At 40.0% G+C, this 25,478-nt stretch overlaps 1 protein-coding gene across 1 annotated transcript in view; it reads left to right on the plus strand.

The window, feature by feature from the left end:
- LRMDA (leucine rich melanocyte differentiation associated) overlaps positions 1–18,027 on the plus strand; it is a 985,783-nt gene extending 967,756 nt beyond the window's left edge. Inside the window, exon 7 of the mRNA XM_050960402.1 lies at positions 15,739–18,027. Coding sequence (XP_050816359.1) covers positions 15,739–15,818 — 80 coding nt within the window. The 3' untranslated portion in view covers positions 15,819–18,027. The remainder of the gene's footprint in view (positions 1–15,738) is intronic.
- The last annotated feature ends 7,451 nt before the right edge of the window (positions 18,028–25,478 follow it).

Below are 25,478 nucleotides of genomic sequence, written 5' to 3' on the forward strand. Positions count from 1 at the left end.
GATGTGTAGCGTGCATATATGCATCTATATCCCTGTCTTAAGTTTTTTATAGCACCATATTACCAGAGCCTTGAATATGTGTCTACATGGTAAGTCAAATCTGGCTATAATATTATTTAGCTATCTAAATTATGAAAATAATTAAGTGGAAATGTTGACTTGTTAATCTAAAATTGTTTGACTACAACTTAAAATAGAGACAGCAAACTGGTAAGGTAACTTTCCCTCTGCCATGTTAATGTTGAATTTCTGAGAAGTATGAATAGGATAGTAAGAAGTGAAAGCAGGTTGAAAATTGTCAGTCACAGGCTTCAGGAACTGGGACCTACATCCCTGACAGCTAATAAAAAATCAAGTAACTTTTGGTTTTGAATCTGTATAATGAGCATATGACAAAGAAGGGGGTTTCTTGTACATTACCCTGCAGATGTAGCTTTTCTGTCTGCCAACTTATCCTTCATTTTAGTTTCAGGAAGAGAGAGCATTAGAGAACAAAAAATCTCTTAATCAAAAAGCTTAACAGGAAAAAAAAAGTTTAAAGAAGTTGTCATGTATTGCTAGTTATTTGTGATGGTTAAAAGAATTATCTAAAAACAAAGACGCCATTCACAAAGAAACTAAAATACAAAAGCTTTAATAACATTTCCATCTGTGTATCATCCATGTCTCCAAATGCAAGTCATGAATAACGCATAAACTAGAGCATATAAGGAGCAGAAGAGCTAGCACCTCATTTAAAATCCAACATACCCCATCGTCACTGGAATCAAATACACAGCAGGAATGGTTCCAGTTGATAGACACACAAAGAAGTCATTGAAAATGGAAACATATTAATTATGTTCCTTAAGGTTAAGATAGTAATGGCTGAATTCGCTAATCTTGGCATCACATTAATGCTCAAAACCCATGCAGGAAAAGTGTGTAATGTTTCAAAAATTGTGGAAATTGCACAGTTTTGAATTCACTTAATCCTGCATCTGTAACTCACTTGTGACTGACTCTACACTGTATGGGGGTAGCACAGGACAAAAACAGGGAGAATTACTAACAAAAAAGATGTTCTTGGTCCAAACAAGCGACTTGCACTACATGAGCTAATTGTAAAAATAGACCATTTCTGAAATGCAGCTGTTATGTGCTTAAGCAAACCCTGCTGGGAGAAGTGTTTTGTGGAACACCTCTGCTAGCAGACGCAGAGAGATCCTCAATAAAGGAAGCCAGAGTGCAGTGTTGAAGAGAAAGCTTTTGTTTCTCAGAGTTTGGTGCTGAGCTTCTTGCAGGATGTGAGCTTAGCTTGTCATTCTGATATAGATATCCCCTTCCTTCAATATCTTTTTCTGTTTTCATTTTCTTTTTGCCTGTGCTAAATCAAAACAGAGGCTGGGGTGGGTGTGTGTGTTGGGAAAAGCTCAGGATGTGTGCTGGAAAATGATAGGTGTCAGAAAATTCTAGTTAGTTCTGTGGTGGTCATTTTCTTTGTATAATATTTTTTGTTCCCCCCCGGAAGTTGAGAGGTCATTCATATGATAGATATTTATTCTTTCCCCTCATTGTCTTTTCTTCTTTCTCTCCCAAAGGCTCATCCATACATCTCTGGCACAAGACCTGGGTTTCTAACTATATTACGGTTACTCCATTGTGTTGGTATCTTTGAATCTCCCCTGATTCTTAACTGCTTAGTGCTAAATCCCAAATCCTCCCAACAGCAAGGGGTTAATTGTCTTCTTTTGATGCACTTTAAAATTCTCAGCTCCCGGGAATGGTGTTTCAGTGAGAATTGAGTGTAATTGCTAATAATACAGGCACTCTGTCTTATTTTAAATGAATAGTACTTAAGTTGTTACTGATGCTACCACATATGTGTCAACTGGCTATTCCTTCACTGTCCTTGGTGGTACATCGGATGTAGGTGTTTGCACATTTAAGCCTTTGGATTTTAAATGTTGTGCCATCTCTTCTATTCCTTATACGTTCCAGATTATGTATAATTGATGACCTCCATTTACAGACATGGGTGGTATACAGATGTAAATGTTGTTATAGCTTTTATATTTTATGTTCTCTCTGAAAAATCATTTTGTCTTTGAATCATACTCCTGTTCAGATTTCGGGGGGGAGGGGTTATCTTTAAAAGAGATATGAAATGGATATTGCACATCATATATTTCTTAAAGTAATTTGGAATTTTAGGATATGGGATTGGTTGTGACTGATACACTGCCTGGATGAGCTATATCCCTTTGAATATAACAGCGCCAGTACATGCCTGCATCTGTCTAACCTCATAATTCACTTTCACATTGGGTTATGGATGTCTGCATTCAGTGAGTCTATCTTCCCTTTAGGTATTATTTCAGCCCTTTGAGATAATAAGGAAAGTTTAATTGCGTTGTTAATTGATTTTTTGCACAACATTATTACCTTGATTGATTGCAAAGTTGATGAAAATGTTAGACACAGGCAGTGTAAAGTATCAGCCCAGTAAGGAGTGGGAGCCATGTGGAGAATAGATAACCTTGATGTTAAGAGCTATATCCTTCAGATATGTCTTCCCTTGACATATTGATGGCCCTTGAAAAGGGAAAAGCTGATTGTATGCAGAATGCAATCATTAAACCCACTTCAGCTGGCTGTTGATTAATTTGTTTTTTCCTGGAGGATCTAGTTAAAGAGAAGGCCTCACTAGTATCAACAGCAACCATTTTCCAGGCTTCAGATTATTCTTAACCCTCTCCTAGAAGAAAGAAAAATACAAAACTGTCTTGGTGTAGTCAAGAAAATGGTCTGAAAACATTCAGTCCAGGTGCAATTTGGGGATTACAATACACACTTAACCCTTTTAACTATCTGCTTTCCCTATCTCCTTTATCTCCCCCCTACAATATTTGGCTTTCGTGCAGCCACAACAAACAAAAAGTTACATTTGATGTTTCATTAGAAAGGCCAGCACATATTCTCAGCAGAAATGCCACAAAGGTTGTCAGGCTAGTTTAACCATTTTTGTCCTGGAGACTGAAATACTTTGAATAATGTTCAACTATTTACTGGTGGCTTCTCCAAAAGGACAAGTCTAGAGGTTCAGTGTACAAATTTAATTTCTTAAACTTTCTGCATCCTTGTGGTGTCAGTTACTGCAGCTGTGCATTGCTCCTGATGGGGAGCAGGGAGGGTGCTTTGAAGGTCAATGTGCCTTGATGATATCGCTGCTAGTGCTTGCACCTGCAAGAGAGAGACTGTTCCAAGGTTGCTGTGGCATAATAGCAGCAGAATTGTGTACTACACTCTTAGGCTACGTCCAGACTACCCGCCGTATCGGCAGGTTAAAATCGATTGCTCAGGGATCAATATATCGCGTCTCATCTAGACGCGATATATCGATCCCCGAGCACGCTTATATCGATTCCGGAACTCCATCAACCCCAACGGAGTTGCGGAATCGACAGGGAGAGCCACGAACATCGATCCCGCGCGGTGAGGACGGGTGAGTAATCCGATCTTAGATATTCGACTTCAGCTACGTTATTCACGTAGCTGAAGTTGTGTATCTAAGATCGATTTCCCCCCGTAGTGTGGACCAGCCCTTAGATGTTTAACTGAGCAATGAGGATGCATCTGACCAATGTTGCCCTTGCTGCTATGTACAACTGTGAACTGATACGGCAGGATTTGGGGTTTTAACTAATCCTTGGCTACCCGCTACCTCTTTTGTACTTTCCACTTGTACTTAGGCACAGTGACACCCGCTTTTAGACAAAGGGCTGTGATGTGTAATCTTCACTGCCCTGATGGCCTTCTAGTGACATTCAGTGGGTTGAGGCACAGCTTCCCCCTTCAGCTCTTCCCTTTTATAAGCAAATGACCCTGGACATGTAAAACATTTATACACCTTTAACCATGCAGGAGAGTGCCTTGGAAAAAGAGTGCTTTAGAGGCTCTGTCTTTCAATTAACCATTTAATGGGTATTTGGTGAAGTAGCGGGTAGCAGGTTATTGCTTCCTGTTTGACTTGGTAATGTCCTAGACAGTCGCTGTTAATTTGTGTTTGCGAGTGATACTGTGATCCACATTGTTTGATTGTTTGGCCAGATGTGTTTTATTATGTCCAATGTGCGCATTTGCCAGTTGGCTCCTTTTTAATATGGGAACATGTTAACTTATGACATAGTCAAGTCTGACAAATCTGAACCAGCCAAATAAGTGAGTAATATTTCAAGCTGTCAAAGCAGGTGAATACTGATTAACTGACACACTCCAAAAGCTCTCACCAATATCCATGCTCCAGTGGAATATGTTTACTAAGTGTAATATTTGTTAGAAAGTCTTTGGTGCTTTCACTAAATTTTAATGAGTCTGACCCTAGTAGAGGGGTTTTGCTGTGCCTCTCTTGAGTTGCTTCTTTAGCTTCCTATCTTTAGTCTTCAGCACAAGCTTCCATAGAGGCTGAGTGCTCTTGTAAACTACCTTCAGCTGTCCATTGTGATTTAATCTTCAGCCTCTCCCTCATTTTAAAAGGAGGCTGAGGGAGCAGGAGAGAGTTTAAGATAGAAAACAGTGACAATGTTTTGGCACTCTCTACTGGAGTCAGTCAGTGTTTGAGAATTAGGCTATGAATCCTTTGCAGTAGCAAATCATTGTGTGTATTCTATATAATGCAGGATTTGTTTCAGCTTGAGACAGGCCCCAACTAAAACCAGTGAACTGAATGCCTGAGAACTTTCAGGAAGTTTGGCTCCAGAGCTGAACTTTATGGCTCGGATGTATTTCTGATTTCAGCTGAACCATCTGTCAACTGGGTTGGAAGAGTGGGGAGCCCCTTTAACGCCTGATCCTGTGAGATCTGGATGCCTGCTGGAAGGTGTTAAGCACTTGCAGCTCGCACTGGGAGTTAAGGGAACCCAGCACTTAGCAGCACCAGTCGCTTAAGGAGGGTTACTTTATATTAAGAAGAATCCTGTTAATCCTATCATTAGCAATCAGTTAAAAGTCTCCTTTGTTTCTGATGAACGGCTTATGGAAGGGAATGAGTAACAGTATACAAAGAACATTCCCCTAATTGATTGTCACAGTATCATAATATGACAGCAGCACTGTTTAACTGTGCTCTTGAATTTTGAGAGACTTGCTTTTTTATTTTTAAAGCTGGGAAAGAAACTTGGTCTTTATTTCAAATGACTCTCTTGAGAAATGTCAAACCAGTTGAGCCAGACTGAATTGTGGATGGCTTTTTTAAAGAAAAATGTGAACTCCTCCAACAGAATACATCTGAGATCCAAAAAGCAAATTTTACTCATGAGGTGAGCCAAATTCATTTCTAAACTCTCCAGAAGGGCCCTGCTGCTCATATAAGAATTTGTAATTTTACTGGAATGCTTGCAGACTTTCCGAACAATTATTCCAAAAGTTTACTTTCTACCACATAAATCATGGTACATTTATTTAATCCTATCACCGTTACTGAAAGGGCTTACTTTCCTTCCCCTTTACTGCTAATGCAATTTCTGAACTTTGGGAAGTACAATATAATTATATTCATCCTCTGTTTCCTTAATGGCTCTAGCATTCTTTATGGTTTAATTCTGTTGCTGATTAATGGAGGTATTATTAGTAGAGTGTAACCCAAAGTGGAGAGCAGCCTACAGAAATGTCACTTTTGCATATGTTAGTCAAATCAACTAAGAGTCTTCTAAGATAATATGGGAGGAGTTGACAGAGCAGTTGAACTTTTTAATATGCAGTGAGGATCAGATTTTAAAACCTCCTTGCTCACCATTCTGAATACATTAGAAGTATCACTTGCATCAATGCAGTGATCATGTTGTTGCATTAGTAAAAATAAAAGAAACATAATTCAGAACAATCAGTTTAATTCATATATGTATAGTTATTCCCTCTATGAAACATACTGAGCCTTTATTTCAAACCACTAAATACACTAGTGACTTCTTTTTGTAGTCACTCATATACCCACATTGATGTTCAATGAGGTTAGTCCACCAGAAATCAGGCTTCCAGGTAAAAGGTTGAAAGCACAGATTGTATAAATATAAGCTTTGATCAGTATAGAACATAACATTGGCTGCAAAACTAACGAACAGTATTGTTTAATTGTCATAGGGGAATATTTAGTCTGCTGTTTTAGCCAGTTTAATAGACAAATGGATGCTGCCCTCTAGTGGTGATGACCTCAACTTTAAATTGACTACAGAGAAATCAGCATGAGTTTGTTTGCTTTTTAGTTGTGTGCATGTTTTTTGTGGGGGTGGGACAGAGGAAGGAGAGCAGCTGTTATGTTAGTAGCCAAAAAAAGAGTAAGTAGTCCAGCATGGAGCACTTGGCTATTAATAAATAACTTCAGTTTTTGTGACTTCAATCTAGAAATGGAGAGTGAAGGGCATTTAACAAATTTTACCTGATTTGCATCTGATCCTTGCATGCTCTTTGGAAACAGCTCCATCTTTTATCCACTCTTTTTATAATAAATATGAGAAAATGAGACATGTAAAGTACAAATAGATATTGTAAATCCATAGTTGTTTCCCTTTGAAGCTATCCAATCTATATACATTTGAGCCTCAGTTCATATGTAAGTTAAGCTCTGGAAAAGTTGATATCTTTATAAACAGTGTTTCTGGTGCTCAGTAACACCAATACATAAAAATACAAGTATGTTCTTGATTATTTTTTATAGTTTACTCCACCCTTTAAAAAAAATCCAAAATATTCGACAAGAAAAATTTCATACTGACCTCTAGGCTCATCCCATCCACAGAGTCATTTGAAACTGCAACAACGGTGAAGACACACATCTGGATGGTGGAAGGGGGCGGGCTTTTTGTTTGCTTGCTTTGTTTTTAATAGGAAAAAAGCCAGCATATTGCAATCATCATCAGAAGTGTGGAAGGATTGCTAAGAAGTCCCAGTGCACAAATGTGGGCCCTTATAATATTACTGAACTACCCTGGACAGTACAGAACTGGTTAATGATTTAAAGTGATTTTCCCTTAATGCTTTTTAGCCAGCAGTAGATGATCTGTAGACAGCACATGCCCAGATCAAAGCAGATCATGTCAATGTCATTCAAGGAGAGAGATCTACCCTCCTTTTCTTTTTTGTTTTAAACAAAGTACGACATCTGAGGAACAGTGTGTTGATTGTTCCACTGCCAGGACACACATAATGGAAACATTAGCTCCAAGATAACTTTTAATCTGTCAGCCTAATGGCTCCTTAATGTGTAGAGGGCTTTAAATGTATGTCAGCCAGGGCTGTATAAAGTAATATAGTTTGTGGCCTGAATGGATCTAGATGACTCTGCACCATGACACAATATGGTTTATTATTAAGTATCAGCTCATCAGCTTATTCCCACGGACTTGGACAAGCTTCTCAATTTTCCAGTAACAGATTATGTGAGAAAAAGCTTGCAGTGCATTTTTTTTGCCCTTTCCTTTTTTTTCCTTTTAAATTACAAGTTTCATCCCCAGCTGCACTGGGAGCCCTGAAGTGTATTTACAGCAGGCTGCACTTTATCACACATCAGCTCGACTGCTAGTTTACACTGAACATTTATGCAGTCTCCCCTGGCCTGGGATGCAAACTTCACGTCTTTTTATTCCTATCACCTTCATTGTAAATTTTTCCAACATCCTCTCCGTGTTGACTGCTTTCCTTCCTCTTTTTTTTTCCTTCCTACAACCAGGCCAGTGAGACTTGACATGACACAGTACTTGTCTGTGCAGGATAGTTGCCATAATTTCATGGCCCCACTTGCTTGTTCTGATTCTTCCCTGTTTGATAAAGTTAGGCACATAATGCCAATGTTATTGCCGTGGACGAAATATGGGTTTGACTTGGTGCCTGGAAATAATCTGATCAACCTGAAGGGCACGTGTATTCAGGGGAATGAATCATCTAGGGTGACCAGATGTCCTGATTTTATAGGGACAGTCCCGATTTTGGGGGCTTTTTCTTATATAGGCACCTATTACCCCCCACTCCCTGTCCCAATTTTTTACACTTGCTATCTGGTCACCCTAGAATTATCACTTTCTTGGCATCCTTGCATAGGGGCTAAGCACGTTGGTAGCCATTGCAGTCCCATGGCTTATGCAAGCACTTCTAGACACAGCAAAGGGTGCAGCAGAGAGTGCAGGTCAGCAGCACACCACCTAAAAGATCTTCACTGTCTTGAAGAGTGATGCAATTGGTCACATTCCCCTGTGTTATGGAGAGATCTGTCTTTCTATACTGTACCCGTTGTCATAGTATCTGATTGCTTCTTTGATGAAGATGGAGCTCGTGCTGGGCTGGGGCAGCTGAGCACTCCCCTCAGCCTTACGAAGCTGTCTTTATGTGCAGCTACTTTTGGAGGAATAGCGGATTATTTCTGCTTACATTTAGCAGCTCTGTTCTCTTAAAAAATCAATTAAAAGGCTACAGAGTCCTGTGGCACTTTATAGACTAACAGGACTCTTTGTCGCTTTTTACAGATTTAGACTAACACAGCTACCCCGCTCTGATCATTGAAGACTGTTAATTTATAATGTAAGAAGAGTTAATATTTTGTGTATCTGTTCCTTGGGCACTTCTGATAGCATTACCTGATGTCATATTAGTTCATAACTAAATTTGGTGCCAAGATATTGCTAGTCTTTGTAAGCCAACGCTCAGATAGTATCTGCTCAGGGGTATTTGGAGTCACATGCAATGTCATCAGCTGGAGAAGGCAAAGCAGAGAATGGCATAACTGGAAACCTTTCACTCATTAGAAACTGCTGAAATCTAAGCCTGATTCTTATTATTTATCATGTATATTTTGGAAGCATACAGTGGTCCTCAGTCAACACTGAAGCTCCACTGTGCAGTGCTTACAATCTAGAGTGGACAAAAGCAGCCCAAGGATGGGGGAAGGGAATTCAAGATAGTGGTTAGGGTGAGTGGCCCATGACTTGTTCATTCCATGGGATTTGTTTGTGGAGGAGAAGAGGAGGATGGAGAAATTGTTAGGAATAAAAAGGGAAGAAGAGAGGAGATTGATACAGTGAAGGAGGGGAAGTTCATAGTTCAAAAAAGTCCAAGTCTATTGTGACATCAGTAAGCTTAGTGTCTGAGGTCTATTTTGAATAGACCCAGGTCTGGGTCTTTCAGGAGTTGGGCCTTTCATAGCCTGCCACAGAAACTTCAGGCCATGTGTAGGGGGTTACGGCTGAGGCCTAGTGCCTCAGAGCAGTTTCTGGCAAGTCATTTGGGAATGGCTGCAGATGCTTCTCCCCACTGATATTGGCCCAGAGTGCAATCATTTGTAGCAGATCCAGGAGGAAGGGCTGGCCAGCTCAGCATTTACCTCATTCTCTGCTGGCTCCTGCTTGTGCTGCTCTGATATATAACCTGAAAATTAGGACCCAGTGACTTGAATTCAGCCTCTAGTCTGGCAGTTGGGGAGCTGCAGCCACCAGTGAGCAAGTTTACTTGTGGCACACTCAGACCCCTTTACAATCACTTTCCTGTAGTTATCATCTGAGCCGGAGTCCTGTATGCAATGAGGTCGGAAGTGTTGCATGCTGAGGGCAAAGGCTGGCCCGACTCTCCCATTTCCCTGGGTGACAGTTGTTCACGGTTTTACATTTCTCTAAATGTTGTTTGGCAACAATATTGCATGTTCCCCATTTACAGATGGGGAAATTGAGGCACCGAGCAGTCAGAGTGACTTCTCCAAGACCACTCAGCAAGTCATTGGCGGAGCCAAAATTAGACCCTAGGAATCTGATTTCTGACTCCCTAGTTTCCTCTTCTAACCGCTCAAACCACATGCCATGTTAAAGTGACTCTTGGATTCTCATAGCATCTACAGCACCTTTACATGGCTTGTACTTTAAAAATGTAAATCAAAATAGATGTCAGTACTAGCAGTAGCATTTTATCTTCAGTTTCTACTGTAGATATTCTAGCAGTTTAAGAAGAAAATAACGTAGGAAAGGAGCAATAAGTTGCTCTTATTTTATCAAATGAGACATCATGTGGAAAGAAACAAACAAAAAACTGTCTGCTACCTCTGAGAAAGACAGTTAGTCAGTCAGACACCAGATAACTTTGGATATCCTTAGTACTGATACTCTGAGACAGTCAAGAGTTGCTTTTCTATGACAGTCTCTGCTCTTGTAAGCAATGCACAATAATCTAATAGCCATCACTCATAGCACAATATAGTGAGGATTGGGTAGCCATGGCAGATACTGTAAAATGGTTTAGGGACTTTTAATTAGAGCTATGAGATCATTCCCACCCCTCTATTCCTTCCACCAATATGGATAGACTTTCAGTTGTTTGGGTGTTTGGAGGTCCAAGGACAAGCTGTATATTTTGTCTGCTTGCCCTGTATAGTAGTGGGCATCACTATTTTGGATGCTGTTATTCCAGGAAATAATGAAGTAGTTGAATGTGATATTTTTTTATTTTGTGATGGGATTTGCTCTTGGAGGGAGAAAAAACTGTTGCAAATCCAACAGTAAATAAATTGCAAATCCAAATGTAAATAAATAAACATGTATGAATTAAAGCTGATGGATGAAACTCAGAAGACTCAGTCCTGAATAAGAACAAAATCTTGGCTGTGTATCTGAATCTATTGACATTCCCCTCCCTTCTCTTAGGCCAGCTATATAGCTCTTTCTTCCTTGTAGATTGCCTCCTCACTAATCTCCCCCACATCCAACTTCCTTTCTCAAAAAAACCCCCATAACCCCAAAACAACCCTTCTTCCTTCCAAATGGTCTAGGTTGGACAGCCTCCCTGGTGATGCAACCACAAGTCCCAGTAGAACAACAGTCTCTATACTTGGGTCCAAGTCTGCCTTCTGTGCCCTTATTTAACTGTCTTGATATTTAGCTGTCATATACTGTGTCATGTCCCTTGGAGGGTGACTTATCTATGCTCCAGGGAAAGGGCTGAACTTTGGGCTGATTCTTTGGGGTTTTATGCGTTTTTAAACTAACTGAACAGCCCATCTCCACTTATTGTGTCCGGAGCCGTGTATTGGGGCTGCTCTAAGCAGATAGTTTGCAGCTGGTCATTTGAGGCTTTCCACACTTTTTTTGCAGTATTCAGTTGTTTTAATATTTGTTCTCAATTATTTAAGAATAAATAATGTAGGAATAAATAGTGTGACCCACTTATTTTTAACTAAAACACATAGGAACCCTTTATAGAATGTAAGGCCTCACTTAGCAAATCATGTAGGGGAACATTTTCAAAAGAACTTAATGATTTAGGAGCCTATCTTCCATTGAAAAGTTACTTTGACTCTTAAGCACCAGATTCTTAAAGGTATTTAGGCACCTAAGACACAAGTAGGTCCTAGTCACTTTAGAAAATCCCACTATGCATCTGTCTGCATTTTAGGTGCCCGAATACCTTGAAGAAAATGGGGCTTAGGCTTCTCAGTTACAGGCACTTTTGAAAATTTTACCCATAAGTACCTGCTTATGTTGTTTGCTAACTGGGGATGGTCTTAAATATGTTTAAAATTAATGGGATTAATGCAAGTGTTTTGTCTAAATGACTAGCACTATAGACTTGAGTTGGTTGTAGACAGATGTTTGTTCTCCTGTGAATGTTGATTGTAAATAGGGTTGTACTTTCCTATAAGGAAAGTTGCAATTAGTATTTTAGGGGACTTTGCAGTTCCCATTCATTGATGGGAGAAAATCCCCCAGAGCTTTTGAAAAAAATTATAATGGTGTTGATGTTTCATCCAGAAAGCAGTTTATACATTTATCCTATAACTACCACTCAAAATGTAACCAGCTTCTTGGTGGAAGGTGACAGCTGTTTAATAACCCACAGCAGCACTACCCAATAGCGTGAGGCAAGAAGTGTGAAGATGAATATCTGATCCAACACAGACTGATGGGGTGGGATTTAGGTACTGTAGTCAGAATAAAATTAGCTAAACTGGAATTTGGTTAGGACATCAAGTTTGGTAGTAATTGCCATGTGGTCAGACCAAAAGCAGTCACGACTTCTGCTTAGGTTCCACCTGAACACAGATATAGTATAGTGTTGTATAAAGTATCATATGCGCTTTTGGTTTACTTATGGAGTACAGTCCTTGGCACCTAATGTAAATAAGATTATCTCTTTCACTAATATTCTTAAATGCAAATACTTTACTATATGCTGATACATGGTAGCACCTTTTACATGTATCAGAATTATTAAAAGCATTAGGAAAATTAAGCCAGCAACTCATGCAATGGCACCAGGATGCCACCAGATAGTCTTAGCATTAGGTCACTACTAACTTGAGCTGATTTGAACTGGTGACCTAGAAGTGCATTGTCCCATAGCTTATTGTGAATTCCTTGTACTGTCTGGTCCCCAAGAAGTGAAAACATATTTCACTCTGGAAAAGAACATTGAGGAATCGATTGCATAATAACTCTCAAACACATGCCCAATTTAAAAGGAGAGAACATGACTTGAACATTTTTTCACTTGCTTTAGTATGCATGTATGTATTTATTTATTTATGGGGATAATTGGGTTTTCCCCCAGCTAAGACAAAGCTTGTGTTGTTGACACTACAACGTGTTGGCGAAGAAAGACTGATATCACAACACACATAGGTGACGGCAGGGTTATTACTTACCCGTCATAATTAGAACATTTGATTCTGAAGGAGGGGGAATTTAAAAGATAAAAGGTATATTTAAACATGATTCTTCTCTATGTAATTTTTTCATAATTATAGTTTTAACAGCTTATGGTGATGGGGAAGCAGCTACTTAAGAAAAAATTGGAACCTCATTTGTGGGGAGATGATCCCTCAAGAGACTTCATGTTGTCATTTTTCAAGAGCCCTGAGCAGAAAGCTCATTCAGAATGCTGTGCATTAGGCTGATGCATTGGGAGTATACTTAGCTTATTATGACCAATGCCAGATATTTTAATTAAAAACACCACACGTCATTAAATGTGTTATCATCCACCGCACACACGTGCGCATGCATACACACACATGAGTTTGTGAAGCTGCAAACAAATGAACACATTGCAGATGTGCGGGGGAAACTATCTCCTACTGAGTCAGAAGCAATAAATTTCCTAAATCCATGTATTGCATATTTTAGTATTGAAAGCTCTTACTGCAGCATATAAACCCTCTGTAATGTTCAGTTATCTTCAAGCAAAGGGAGAGGAGGAAGAGGGGAAAAAGTCACCATTTAATTTATGAGCAAGCCTATTGTTTTACAAATAACCTTCATGATAAATAAAGACTCATTGCAACATTTTCAACTGTGCTTTTATCAAAGCTCTCTGAGCAGTGTGTATAATCTGCCTGGCAATCGAAGCACAGCTGTGCGCCTTGGTAGGGAATCTCTGTGGAGACAACACTTCCTTAATTTAAACAATTGTAGGCTGCAGGAGTTCAAAAATTTCAGCTGACTTTAGCTGTCACTAGCCCAAGCACCTTTATCCCCAGGCGAGCAGCAGCAGCTGGATTTCATTTCCTGCTGCCAGACAGTCCGACATCTTTGCTGAACATCCCAGGAACTGAGCGTCTTTGCTTTAAGGATTTTATTCAAGGTGACAGCTCCTCACACTTTAGCGTTCAGATCACCTCAAGTAGCTGAGATATCAGTGAAAATGAGAGCACTTCCACAGCAAACTCCAAATTTAGATTGACTGAGGTTATCCTTAGGCCTCTAGACCCAACCTCCATGACAGAACAGGCATGCCAGTAACTCTAAAACTACAGTGGAGTTTGTAATGATGTCTGGGGAGAAATATTCTGCAGGAGCAGTGGAGAATACTATAAGTGATAGGAAATGATGTCAGATTTAGTTAGGGGCTGGAGACACTGTTAAAATATACTTGGCATAATATGGCACCGGTATCTCTGTCGGCATCTCTGTTTTCTGTCACCGCACACAATTCTAGGTCTGTCTGTAGTTCTGACAGTGTCTTTTCAGATCAGGTTATTGCACTCGTTCAGTGCAGCACCATCCAGCCCCCTTTGTTTGAAGTCTGCCCTTTTGTCATTAATGCACTTGATGTCTATTTAAATCTGATGGTGAATGTAGTATCTGTTTTCCTGTCAAGAGATCATTGACAGCATTAATACCTCATGTCCTTGCCTCATTTTCTAAACGCTGACACCTCGGTGCAGTCTCCAGCATTCATCAAACAGCACTCTCTCACCAAGATCTCAGTAAACAGTCTTGCTTCCAGTCCTGAAGAAACACAGCAGACCTCAAATAGGACTTTTATCAATGACAGTGAAAAAGGAGTCTGAAGAAGGTCATTAATAAACCTGATCATATCCTTTGAATTTAGAGCTCTGCTGCTAGAACCACAGTCAAGCTTTTTACCAACTAATGACAACCACGCTTTGCATGGGATAGCGTCCCCTCAGGACATGAGAACTTGCTTTTGACCAGACACTGGTTTATGAAGGCGAATAATTTGTTCCCTTGAATGTGGAAGTTGCTCCACTGATCAATCAGGTTATTGGAGACTTGGAGAGAGAAGGAAGCGAAGAAGGGGTTAAACAAAGCTCATATAACCCTCTTCTGTGCTTTGCTTAAAAGGCATGTGTTTTTCAAAACAGGTGATAGGCCTATCAATTTTTTTCCATAGTGATGTGTTACTCACCCAATGGTTTGAAAAAGGAGAGAATAATAGGGACTAACTTTAATCCAGCACAGCCCCTGCTTCCAGGGTTTTCATAGCTTATTTGATGTTTATAATTATATTGCTACATTACATACAGATTATTAAAAGAATACTTAATTCATGCTGCATATGGGTGCAGCTAATAAGACCCCATTTGTTCATGTGAGACCTGTCAAATTTAAATCCCTGCACAGTAAATGAGTAAATCACAGTAAATCCCTCCCAGTCTTTGTCCCTATACATAATGTTTTGTTTCCTATTGGCTGGATGTTGGTGGACCTTGAGTGGATGAGCTAGATACTATAGTGGTGAGAGCTTTAGAAAATCCCCAGATACATAGAGGGAGACAGAGAGACCCTTTCACGTGGCTTCCTTGTGCAGGAAGCAATAATAATTTGATTGTACATGCCTTGGGGTGCAAAAGGAGGCATTGCTAGTACTACCACAGCACTCCTCTTGCTCACCCTTTACCATTGTTCTGGCTCGTAGAACCATTTATATTTAGAAAAGGAGGGCTGTGAGGTCTGGATGACCTTGGGCAAGTCACTTCACTTTTCTCTGTCTCTGCACAGTAGGGATAATGATTATTACTTACATCAAAGGGCTGTTGTGAGGATGTCTGAACAGAGTTTTTCTTCTTTATATAACTAGATCAGTGCCAAGCTGTTGTTACTTGCTGCTATTATTTTATTATCAATAAAACCATGTCGTTTAGAAAGATTCATCCCCATATCCATGTTTTGGAATGATAACAGACAGTACAAACATACAACTCTATCCAAAATGCCATCCCTACAAAAAGCAATAGGGCATGCATATGTGCTTAACGGGGTGATTCACAAAGTACTCAAGTGTGTTTTTTCAGGGCTGACCCCAATGCCACTAGTTAAAATAAATTAATTTCAAATTAACATACTTTGCTTTCCAAGCATAGCTAGAAAAGCAAGAGAGAGAGCAGTTCCCAAACACAGCTGAACCTTCTTTTCCCCAACCTCAGTAATATCGTTCCATTACATACAATGCTAATTGCTCACTTTTTTCTTTGTTTTCTTTTCACTGTAGGTGTTCTGGGAAAATGTCGCTACATTTACTATGGGAAACATTCGGAAGGCAACAGATTCATTCGAGATGACCAGCTATAAAACAGCACTGTTCCATGCCTCTTTACACAATCCACAAAACATGCACACAAAAAGCACAAATTGCATCTACATTTTCTGCATGTAACTAAAGTCCTCCAGTACCTTGTGCTGACTTTGCAAAGCCTGTCAAGATCATCTTTCTGTCTTAGTCTGAGTAGTCACATAGAGATTGACATGATTGCCTTTAAGCAGGTCCCATCCACCAGTGTGACAGACAGCTGCAGCCAAGCACCGGGCCTGACAGGATGAACACCATGATGGATTGCCTGGTCCAATTGCTGCACACAGAAGAGCAAAGGTCACACCTGGGGCTTCAGTGAGCATGCTCAGTTGATTTTAGCAAGAGCAATGCTTTTATCTAAAGTTTGCCTGTTGAGTGAGAGAGGCTTGCAATATCAATATGCTCCTAAAAGCAGTGTCTATAACTGAAGATTAAAAAAACCCTTGTCTGCCCTTATTCTCCCCCCCTCAAGAATTAGGCCCTTAAGTTTAACACACACACACACCTTTTCAGACAGTGTTTATCACAAGTCAAACTTCGTAGTTTGCTTTGCTCTTTCTTTAAGGGGGCAGGGGATATGTTGTCAGCAATGTTATATGAAAATACTTTAGAAATGCACAGCACTGAATCTGCATATTTTTATTAAAGAAAAAAGGTCTAAACAATTTTGCAGATACAACTGAAGCAAAGCATCCTATTTTTGATTTAAATCTCAAGTTTTACTACATCTTAACATTCAGAAGGGGGGCATTTTTAACATTGCAGAATATGTGATACAGAAGGCACACTGTTTAACTGTATATGCTTGATTATGGTAGTGACAGTTGTATTTATGCTTGGTTTATTTGACAATTTTTTTTTAATATGTGCAGAGATTAGATTTAAAATTAAACATTTTGAAAGGAGAAAGCCAAAAACACCACAAAACCCTACTGAGCTTAGATGATATTTGGAGGAAAATAAGGTACAATTGTTTGTTTCATATCACTAACATTATTGTTGGAATCTACATAATTTACAATCTTGCTAATATGTCTTAGTCGCCTCCCTATTGTGGTCATTATTAAACCCCTATTAATATACATACAAATTATTTAAACATGGCTTCTTGTCAACTTTTCAGTAACAACATGAAAATCCTTAGCATTTTACAAGTTTTTTTTAGCAAATGGGGTAAACATGTTTGGAGTAATGACTCATTTCCTTTGTTACTGTGCTTCACGTTCCCAAGAGGTAATACACTGATGTCATGGGATTGACAAAGAGTATGCAGAGCCTTTCACTTCTAGGCTGCAATTTCAAAACCAGCCCGTGATCGTATTGTCTGAGAGCTGTTACCATCTGTTGGCTATTCGTTGGCTTGTATGAAATGAGTTGTTGGTCTGTGTTCACTTTCCTAGCAGATAGGTGACTCTCATAAAACTAAATACTTACAAGTGGCCCATATTTTGGCAATCTTTAGCAGATGCTGTCGATGGAACGGGACTGGAGACAGAGGTCTTTCTCTGCCAGAGATAGTTCTGCCAGAAAATGATGAGGCACCTTGACGGAGGAATGAAGGGAAACTGGCACTGCTATTGTGCATGTTATTTGTCTCTCTTGATGAATGGAAGACTTGACTCACCATGGCTGTCAATATGAAACTGCTAACCAGTGTTACATTTACTTTTACATTTGAAAAGAAATTTAAAATACAGAGGGCCCAGATCCTCAGCTGCTATAAACTGGCATAGCTCCATTGACTTGACTTTAATGGAGCTACACAGTTTCCATCAGCTGTGGATCTGGCCCCATATATTTTAAATTCAGATCTGTCTCTGAGTTGGCTGCTGTACAAATTGCTGGGAAGTGAGTTGTGGCTACGGTAGCAACTTTGCTGATGTCTCTTATTTGGCTATTATGGATAGGAAACCAAATTCTGATTAAAAGGCTTCTGAGATGCAGGAGTTTTGGAGAATCAGGAGATTGCTTCTCTTGTGACATAAATAATTATTAGATTTCTAACTCAGTTACCAAAATAACAGCAAGTTGCCATCCTAGCTCATTTATATCATAATATCTGTTCTGAATCATCAACTCACGTTTTGACCATAGCATATTACAGGCAGCAGGGTGCTAAACAGAGGTGTCTAGAGTAACCTAATGTCACATTCAGTCTGGTTGCATATATGTTCCTGTCTCTATAAAAGGCTTTAATCCTGCCTCAAACAATAAAAAACACTTGCAAACTGACCAAATGATTTTTCTTTCTTTATTTTTTTTCCTTGTTTACTTTTTGTAATGTCAAAACCCTTTGTATCATTCTCAGGGATGGTCTTGATGCAAAGCTTTGGAGGCAATAATATTTTTGGAATGAGATGTGACCAAAGATATTTTTTTAAGTATTAAATAATATAACAACTTTAATTAAATTTAGCTGAATTAGAACTCAATAAAATCCACTAGTTCTGTATAGTCATCTGAATAATCTGAACTATTACTTTTTATGGCTATAATGTATTGGCATATTATTTAAATACATGTGGGACTGTTTACTGCTGTCTGTGTTGCACACATTGCTGAAGCATGCAAGGTATTTCATTCTCAGGTGTTTTGAACTGAAATACTGTTTCAGGGTGTGGCAAATGTTTTGGGCCCAGTCCTGCAGTCATTCCTGAGCGCTTTCTCAGGTGTTGATACAAATTGGGCCGGAGTCAGAGCTACAGGACTGGGCTGTAGGTTGTTCACAAGTTCAAAATGGTAACATGTCAATATCTTGACAGAAAAGGGATCTAAGGAGAAATCTCTCCTCCTCTCCCCTGCCCACCTCATCTACATCAAGGTGCTTCCTCCACCTTCAGGGGGTGATTCAAGTTAGGCTAGTCTTAAAATATCCTTTTCATCAGGTCCTCAGTTTCTCCTTGAAGCTGCATACATGCACAGCACACACGTTTCCTCTCCTCCTCCTTAGCTGCTGCAGAGGGTCATGTCCCTGTGACTGAGGGCAGGGAGCATTTGCTGAAACTTGTGTACATGAAGGTGCAGAAAAGCTCTTTGGGACAGAGAGATTTCTTTTTGTGCTGAGTTTGTACAGCACCTAGTGCAGACAGGTGTTGGCCCATGACCAGTGCTCCTTAGCACAACCCACAGTTCAAATAGTAAATAACGATGGTGTCTGCATCCTTCTCTTCTTTGTGATGCTGTCCCTTCCATGGCCCTCCTAACCCTCACTGGTCCCAATCTGGTTCTCAAACTCAGGGCCTCTGCATGAGAACTCTGCCCACTCTGGGAATATCAGGACAGTCTCCAATAATGTAATTTTATGGGACAATTTGTTCCTTTGAATACACTAGTTTGGACTGTAGTGTTATTGATTTCAAATGTAAATGCTTTAATCACCTTCCAGCCAGCTAGGAACAATCCTATTGCCCAGCAGCATGGGAAGACCAATACTTGGTCAGCAGAAGCTGCTACCCACCAAATGAGCTACAACTGGGGATCCCACTGATGTCAGTGGGGGGGGGGTCTTTCCTTTGGTTTCACTGGGTTTTGGATCAGGGCTCTGATGCACTCATTTGCTGGTGTATCCAAGTGGATGATGAAAATGAGAACCATCCTCTGTCCTCAGTAAATGCCACCAAAAAATGAGAACCATCCTCTGTCCTCAGTAAATGCCACCAATCAGCCTAAGAAATATTGTACTGATGTGCTGAACCAGCTTAGTTTCTAACTCTCTTCACTGACTCTGCTTAATCCAATACTTAAATGATCACTGCACAAGAGTGCAATGTATGTACCATATTGAAGTAGGGGGCTTTTGATGAGCATGTACAAGGTTCATTGTGAACAAGTGTTGTTTTCAGCGCTTGTCTGGGCTCGCTCATCAGTAAGAGTATTAGGTTTTTTAAAGTATAAATCAGATTCAATCAGGGGCCAGTCTTTCCACCCTCCCATCCCTCTCAAAGCCTTGCAGAAGTGTAAGAATTGACTTTGCCATCTTTCCCAGTGCTGTCTGAATAGAAGCTATGCTGTGCACTGTATTTTGCCATTGTGTCTTAGCAGAGATGACACGCAGACTATCAGACTATTTCTCTCTTCCTTCCCCAGGCTGACGTATGTGTGCACACACCTTCTTGGGCACCCAAATAATAGGATAATATACAGATCAGTTGTCCCTTAAATTCTCTCTCACGGATGATTCCTGAGGAAGTTAGAGGGTGTCAGTAAGTTATCAATTAACAAGTGGCTCTTGAACAGTTCACATGGTGATCTACCAAGCTATTTTAAAAAGGTGATCACTGAGGGCTGGTCCAGACTAGGGGAGGAAAATCGATCTTAGATACGCAACTTCAGCTACGTGAATAACGTAGCTGAAGTCGAATATCTAAGATCGAATTACTCACCCGTCCAGACGGCGCGGGATCAATGTCCGCGGCTCTCCGTGTCGATTCCGGAACTCCGTTGGGGTTGATGGAGTTCCGGAATCGATATAAGCGCGCTTGGGGATCGATATATCGCGTCTAGATTAGACGCGATATATCGATCCCCGAGCAATCGATTTTAACCCGCCGATACGGCGGGGTAGTCTGGACGTGGGCTGAGCCACAGGATTTAAAGATACATTGCTTCTATGGAGTTACTACACTGTCCTGTAGCTCTGGCTGAACAGCAAAGTGGGATAGCTGTATTATTTGTTGGCTAACCATATTTGGGAATAGAAGATGGATGTTTTTACAGGGAACTGGTTCTAGCTGCTGTGTTTTGTTAATGTATTTGTGACCGTTATATTGAAAAAAAAAATATCCAAACTGAAGTTTCTGGAGTAATGTATGTTTGTTCTTGGAAGGAAACAGGATCAGGGCCTTAGCTATAATATTATCAGAGTAAATAGGTAGGCTTTTTTCTCTTTTAAGGACCAATCTTGCAATGCCTTAATTATGCACGTAGTCCCTTTTCAAGCCAGCTTTCCCATTTAAATCAAGGGAATTATTCACATGAGTAAAAGTTTGCTCTTTTTGAGCTCTTAATCTGCAAATCAAATATAATCCATGCACATCTTTATGCCTGAATATTGGCAGCAATAATCTTCAATATTGAGTTCTTATCTCTAGATTTCATTATCTTTGTGGAAAATAATATATCAAAGGTTTAGTGACATAGGGCTCATCTTCATTATGAAAAAAAACATTCTTAACACATTTATTAGCTCATGTTAGAATTCTAATTTAGACAAGGAATGGCAGTTTTACCATACATTATCTGATTGTAGTAAAGATAGTTAACATGGATTATTTTAACACAGATTAATGAAGACACAGAGACTATTGTTAGAAAGGCAACCAATATTAGGTTACATTGGTGAAGTCTAACACACTGTTAAGCACACCATAGAATGTAACTGTAATGGGGCAGGTCTCACCACTGTTGAGCCTCCTGCTGGGCATCCTGGGAATTAACGCTCATTTCGCCAGAGTGCCCTGCTCTAGTGATGTCTCACTGCTGTCACTTCTGCTTCATCTCTAAGACTTGCATTGCTCCCCAGACCGTGGCATCCTCTTCTGGATTTGATTAGGCATACAGCCAGTATGGCCTTCTCCTGTGCTGCCATCCTTCAACCTAGGTGTGTTCCAGCAGTCCCTAGTAAGTGGAAGGCTCTGTGGGGCCCATAGCTTGCTGGTGTAAATTAGAGAAACTCTTAAACTCAGAACTGGCCCCAGAGCCAATGAGACTCAACCACTTCCCATGCTGTTCCCCCTGTCAGCTGCCCCTGGTGAAAACTGACAACAGCTGAGAAATCTGTGCCCTAATGTAGTTAAGGTTGCAAAACTGTTTCCATTTTATATATTTTTTCATATGCTCATAACTTTCTGAACTATTCCATGTAAGAAACAGAAATGAAATTATACTGAACACTTAACAAAATTCCTTCAGCTGTTAAAAGGTGCACAATTCAAAATCTCAAGAAGAGTCAGGAAATGCAAAATGTAGGGTTCTAAGAGCAGCCTTAATTTTGCTTTCTGTCCAAACCCAGTACTTTCTATTGCTATTCTGTTTAAATCTCTAATTTAATATGGCCCTGATTGTGCAAAAAGTGGACTCTTTTTCCCTCTGACACTCCATGGGAGCACTTGCAGATCTCTTTGAATATTTGGGCCCAAAATTATTGTTAGCATGATGACCTGCTTATCAGAAAATATACAGGAGATGTGCAATGCAGATTAATCAATGCTGATGCTGGAACCTGAACTTTTTCATTTCCTGATCTGATGTGATTTTTAGAACTGGGTCAAAAAACTTCAATGGAACCATATTCTGCAGGAATATGCAATTCTGTCAAAATCAAAATGCTTTGTGAAATCATGTTTGATTTCATTGAAATTTCATTTTGAAGCAAATAATAGAAAAAAGTTCCAGCACTGTCAAAAACATCCAGTTTCAACATTTTTGGAACAAAACATTTTGATTTTTCCTTGTGAGAAATAACTTTTCATTATAAAATAAAATTAAAATGTCAAATCAAACCAAAACATTTCGGTTTTGTCAAAACAAAATGTTGCTGTTGACCTGAAACTGAATTTCTTTCAGAATTTTCTTTTGGAGAGGAATTTCAAAATTTTCCAGTTTCATTCCTAACTGGTAGAAAAGCAAATTTTGAAATCTCCAAATCCTCCATACAAAGAAATTTCCATTCTCCCCACTGCTCTTTGTGATTTTAATTGTACACTGATGATTTTTGTAAGTGTAATTATTGCTAAAACTTTGTCACTTTTACAAAATATTCGATAGTTCCCTTACTAACACATTATGAAGTATTTATAATGCAAATTGAATTATTGGTGTCAGATCATGCAAGCAGAGTTCATTTATGAAGCTGCGTTGCTCTTGCATTGTTTTGCTGAGCCATTCATTTGAAGAACGCAGTGATTTGCAGTGGCCTCCCAAATTTTAGTGATCCAGCTGAAGCTATTGCATCCATCCCTATTTTTTAATCCCACATAGTGATCCAGCTGAAGCTATTGCATCCATCCCTGTTTCTGAATGATGTGAATAGGTCTGAGAGTGCACATATGCTTACCAAACAAACGGGTATGTAATATGAGGTAAGGGCAAGACATATACTCTATTAAGATGATGACTCCTGCCTCCACTTACCCCGTGATGACAGGCTTTGATTGCCCACTTGTTAAAATTTCAAATAAGCTCCCTTGTGCTTGCTCCCACAAAGAGCTCCATATAAACGTCCACAAGGCGACCTCATTGTCCTCCTCTCTAAATGGTGTGCTGTTACCACTGCTTCTCATGCTGAGTGATACTGTTTCGTTGTCTTCCCCCGTCTGTCCATATCCATCTGTTGTCTTATACTTAGATTGTAAATTCCTTGGGGCTGGGCCTTTCTGTGCTTGTACAGCATCCAGTACAGTGAGGTGATGGTGAATGATTGGGGTTCCTAGTGCTGTGACAATGCTACTAATAATAAATTAGACAATGAATTGAAGGCTGGTGCCACACAATGGACAAGATACGTTGTATAAAATATGGAACCCCCATAGGTCTGAATGATCCTCTATATTGTATGTGTTATATAAAAATAGTATGTATTTATTATTTGTATTGTGTTAGTGCCTAAAAGCCCCAGCTGAGATCAAGGCCCCATTCGGCCAGGTGCTGTACATTTACACAGCAAGAAACAGTCTCTTTTCCAAAAATTTCTCAGTGAAAATAGACAAGATGGACAAACATTATGAGAGAGGAAGTAACGGTATCTTCATCTTATAGAGAGCTAGCTAAGGCACAGAGAGAGTACATAATCTGGCCTTGATCACACAAGGCGTCTGTGACAAAGCAAAGAGTTAAACCCACATCTTCTGAGTCCCACCACAGTATCTTATCTACATGGTTATCGAGACAAACTGACCATTATATAGTTTCTTCATGTTGGCTTCCTATTTGGTAGCATAAGCACAGTTTTTTAAGATTTATCTACTTGAAAAATGCTTGTTAGTCTCTTTTTAATTTGTACTTTTGGGGATCCTTTTAAGGTGGGTAGCTGTGACCTTTGATCTTTTTGTGAGACTCAGATAGGAAAGAGTTGGATGTCTCAGCTATGCAAAGTGTCAGCTCCTTGGCATAACACATACTTATTTAGGTTAGCGAGATTGCCAAGAAATAAAAGTCTGAGTGATTGTGAACTATAGAGCAGTGTGATGCAGATTGCTATGAAGGCACCTATTGTACTGCTGTGAAGTCATTCAGACTACCGCTGCATTCATGGCAATTTACAAAGGATGGACAGTTATACTTTGTGACTTTTAAAGCTATTACATGTTGGCAAGCTCCAGAACCTAAATTGAGATCTGTTCCTCCTAGATGCTGACATTCTCTCGGGCTGAGGCAATAGCTACCACCACATTGCTAAGTCTTCAGAGGAATAAAATGTGTTTGTGGTAAACCGACCCTGAAGGTCCTAAATTGACACCTCTTGATATTGCTGTGGAGACAGCTATTGCCTTCATGGCAATTCTCCTAGCGGCTCCCATAATTCTAAGTGATCTTTTCATTTTGAAACATAAATGCTAGACTCCCTGCTCTAAATAAATATTGTCAGCCCAATCCTACAGTCCTTGCTCAGGCAAGACTCCCACCAAAATCCCACTATTCACTTCAGTTTCGCCTCAACAGGGAATGGAGAGTTAGGACTCATGGGCCAGATTAACTGCAGATGGCACAGGGAGCTGTAGGGTGGGATTTTCAGAAATGGCCAGTGTTTCCATTGAGGGCAACGCTCAGCGGTTTTGAAAGTTCCTCTGATAAATTATATCTTTCTGGCCAGCCAGGCTCCTTTGCACCCACAGGGAGTATTACAGCACTGTCCTCCCTAGTGTTTGCAACAAGGAGTGAAGAGAGAACTTTGGCTCAATAGGGGCTCTACTGGTGAGAGGTGAGGTTCAGGATCAGCCTATTTTCCAGTGTCTCTGGCCATATCCTTTTCCTGGCCAGTTATGGCCCTCTGTAGCCAACCCTGTGGAATGGGGTTTGTGGACATAACCATCTCCCCTTAGCAGACATTCTGGTGACAGGGACCTGTGTCATGTTTTGTACGGGCCTGGAATGAATCTTACTACATATATCTGCTTTATGTAGTATGGAAGTTAGCACATTTGTTGTGATCTGTTTGGCTGTGCTTGCCCAGTTTGGGCAGGTTTATAATCTTTGCTCTAATTCACCTGTCTGTCTGCATTGCAAACTGGCAGGAACAGATTGAAAAAGAAGGGGGTAAATTTGATATCTTCGGTATTCTAGCCACGCAGCCAAGCTTCTTGTTGGATGTTTGGACTTACATTTCCAGGCATCAGTTTGCAGTGTCAGTCTTAAGAGTCAGATGGTGAATTAGGTGACCACAAAGTCAGGGGTTTAGGAACTAGTGGTAGGTTCCTTTAGTACTTGTTTCTGCTCCTAAAAGTCTCTGGCTGTGCTCTTGACCATTTCAATTGCCATGTTATTGCTCTGAAAGAAAGTGATGGCAAGAAGTTGTTAAATACTCGATGTCTGTTTTGAGACTGATGTTTCTGCTTCACTGAGTGTGGCATAATGCTTGAAATGCATACTCCTTTTTCAGTGCTTGTACCTCTACGTGATATCCTCCTTTAGACCTTGCTGTCCAGTCCAGTTCAGCTGCCTGG

This window comes from Gopherus flavomarginatus, chromosome 6 (genome assembly GCF_025201925.1).
Source record: "Gopherus flavomarginatus isolate rGopFla2 chromosome 6, rGopFla2.mat.asm, whole genome shotgun sequence".
NCBI lineage: Eukaryota > Metazoa > Chordata > Testudines > Testudinidae > Gopherus > Gopherus flavomarginatus.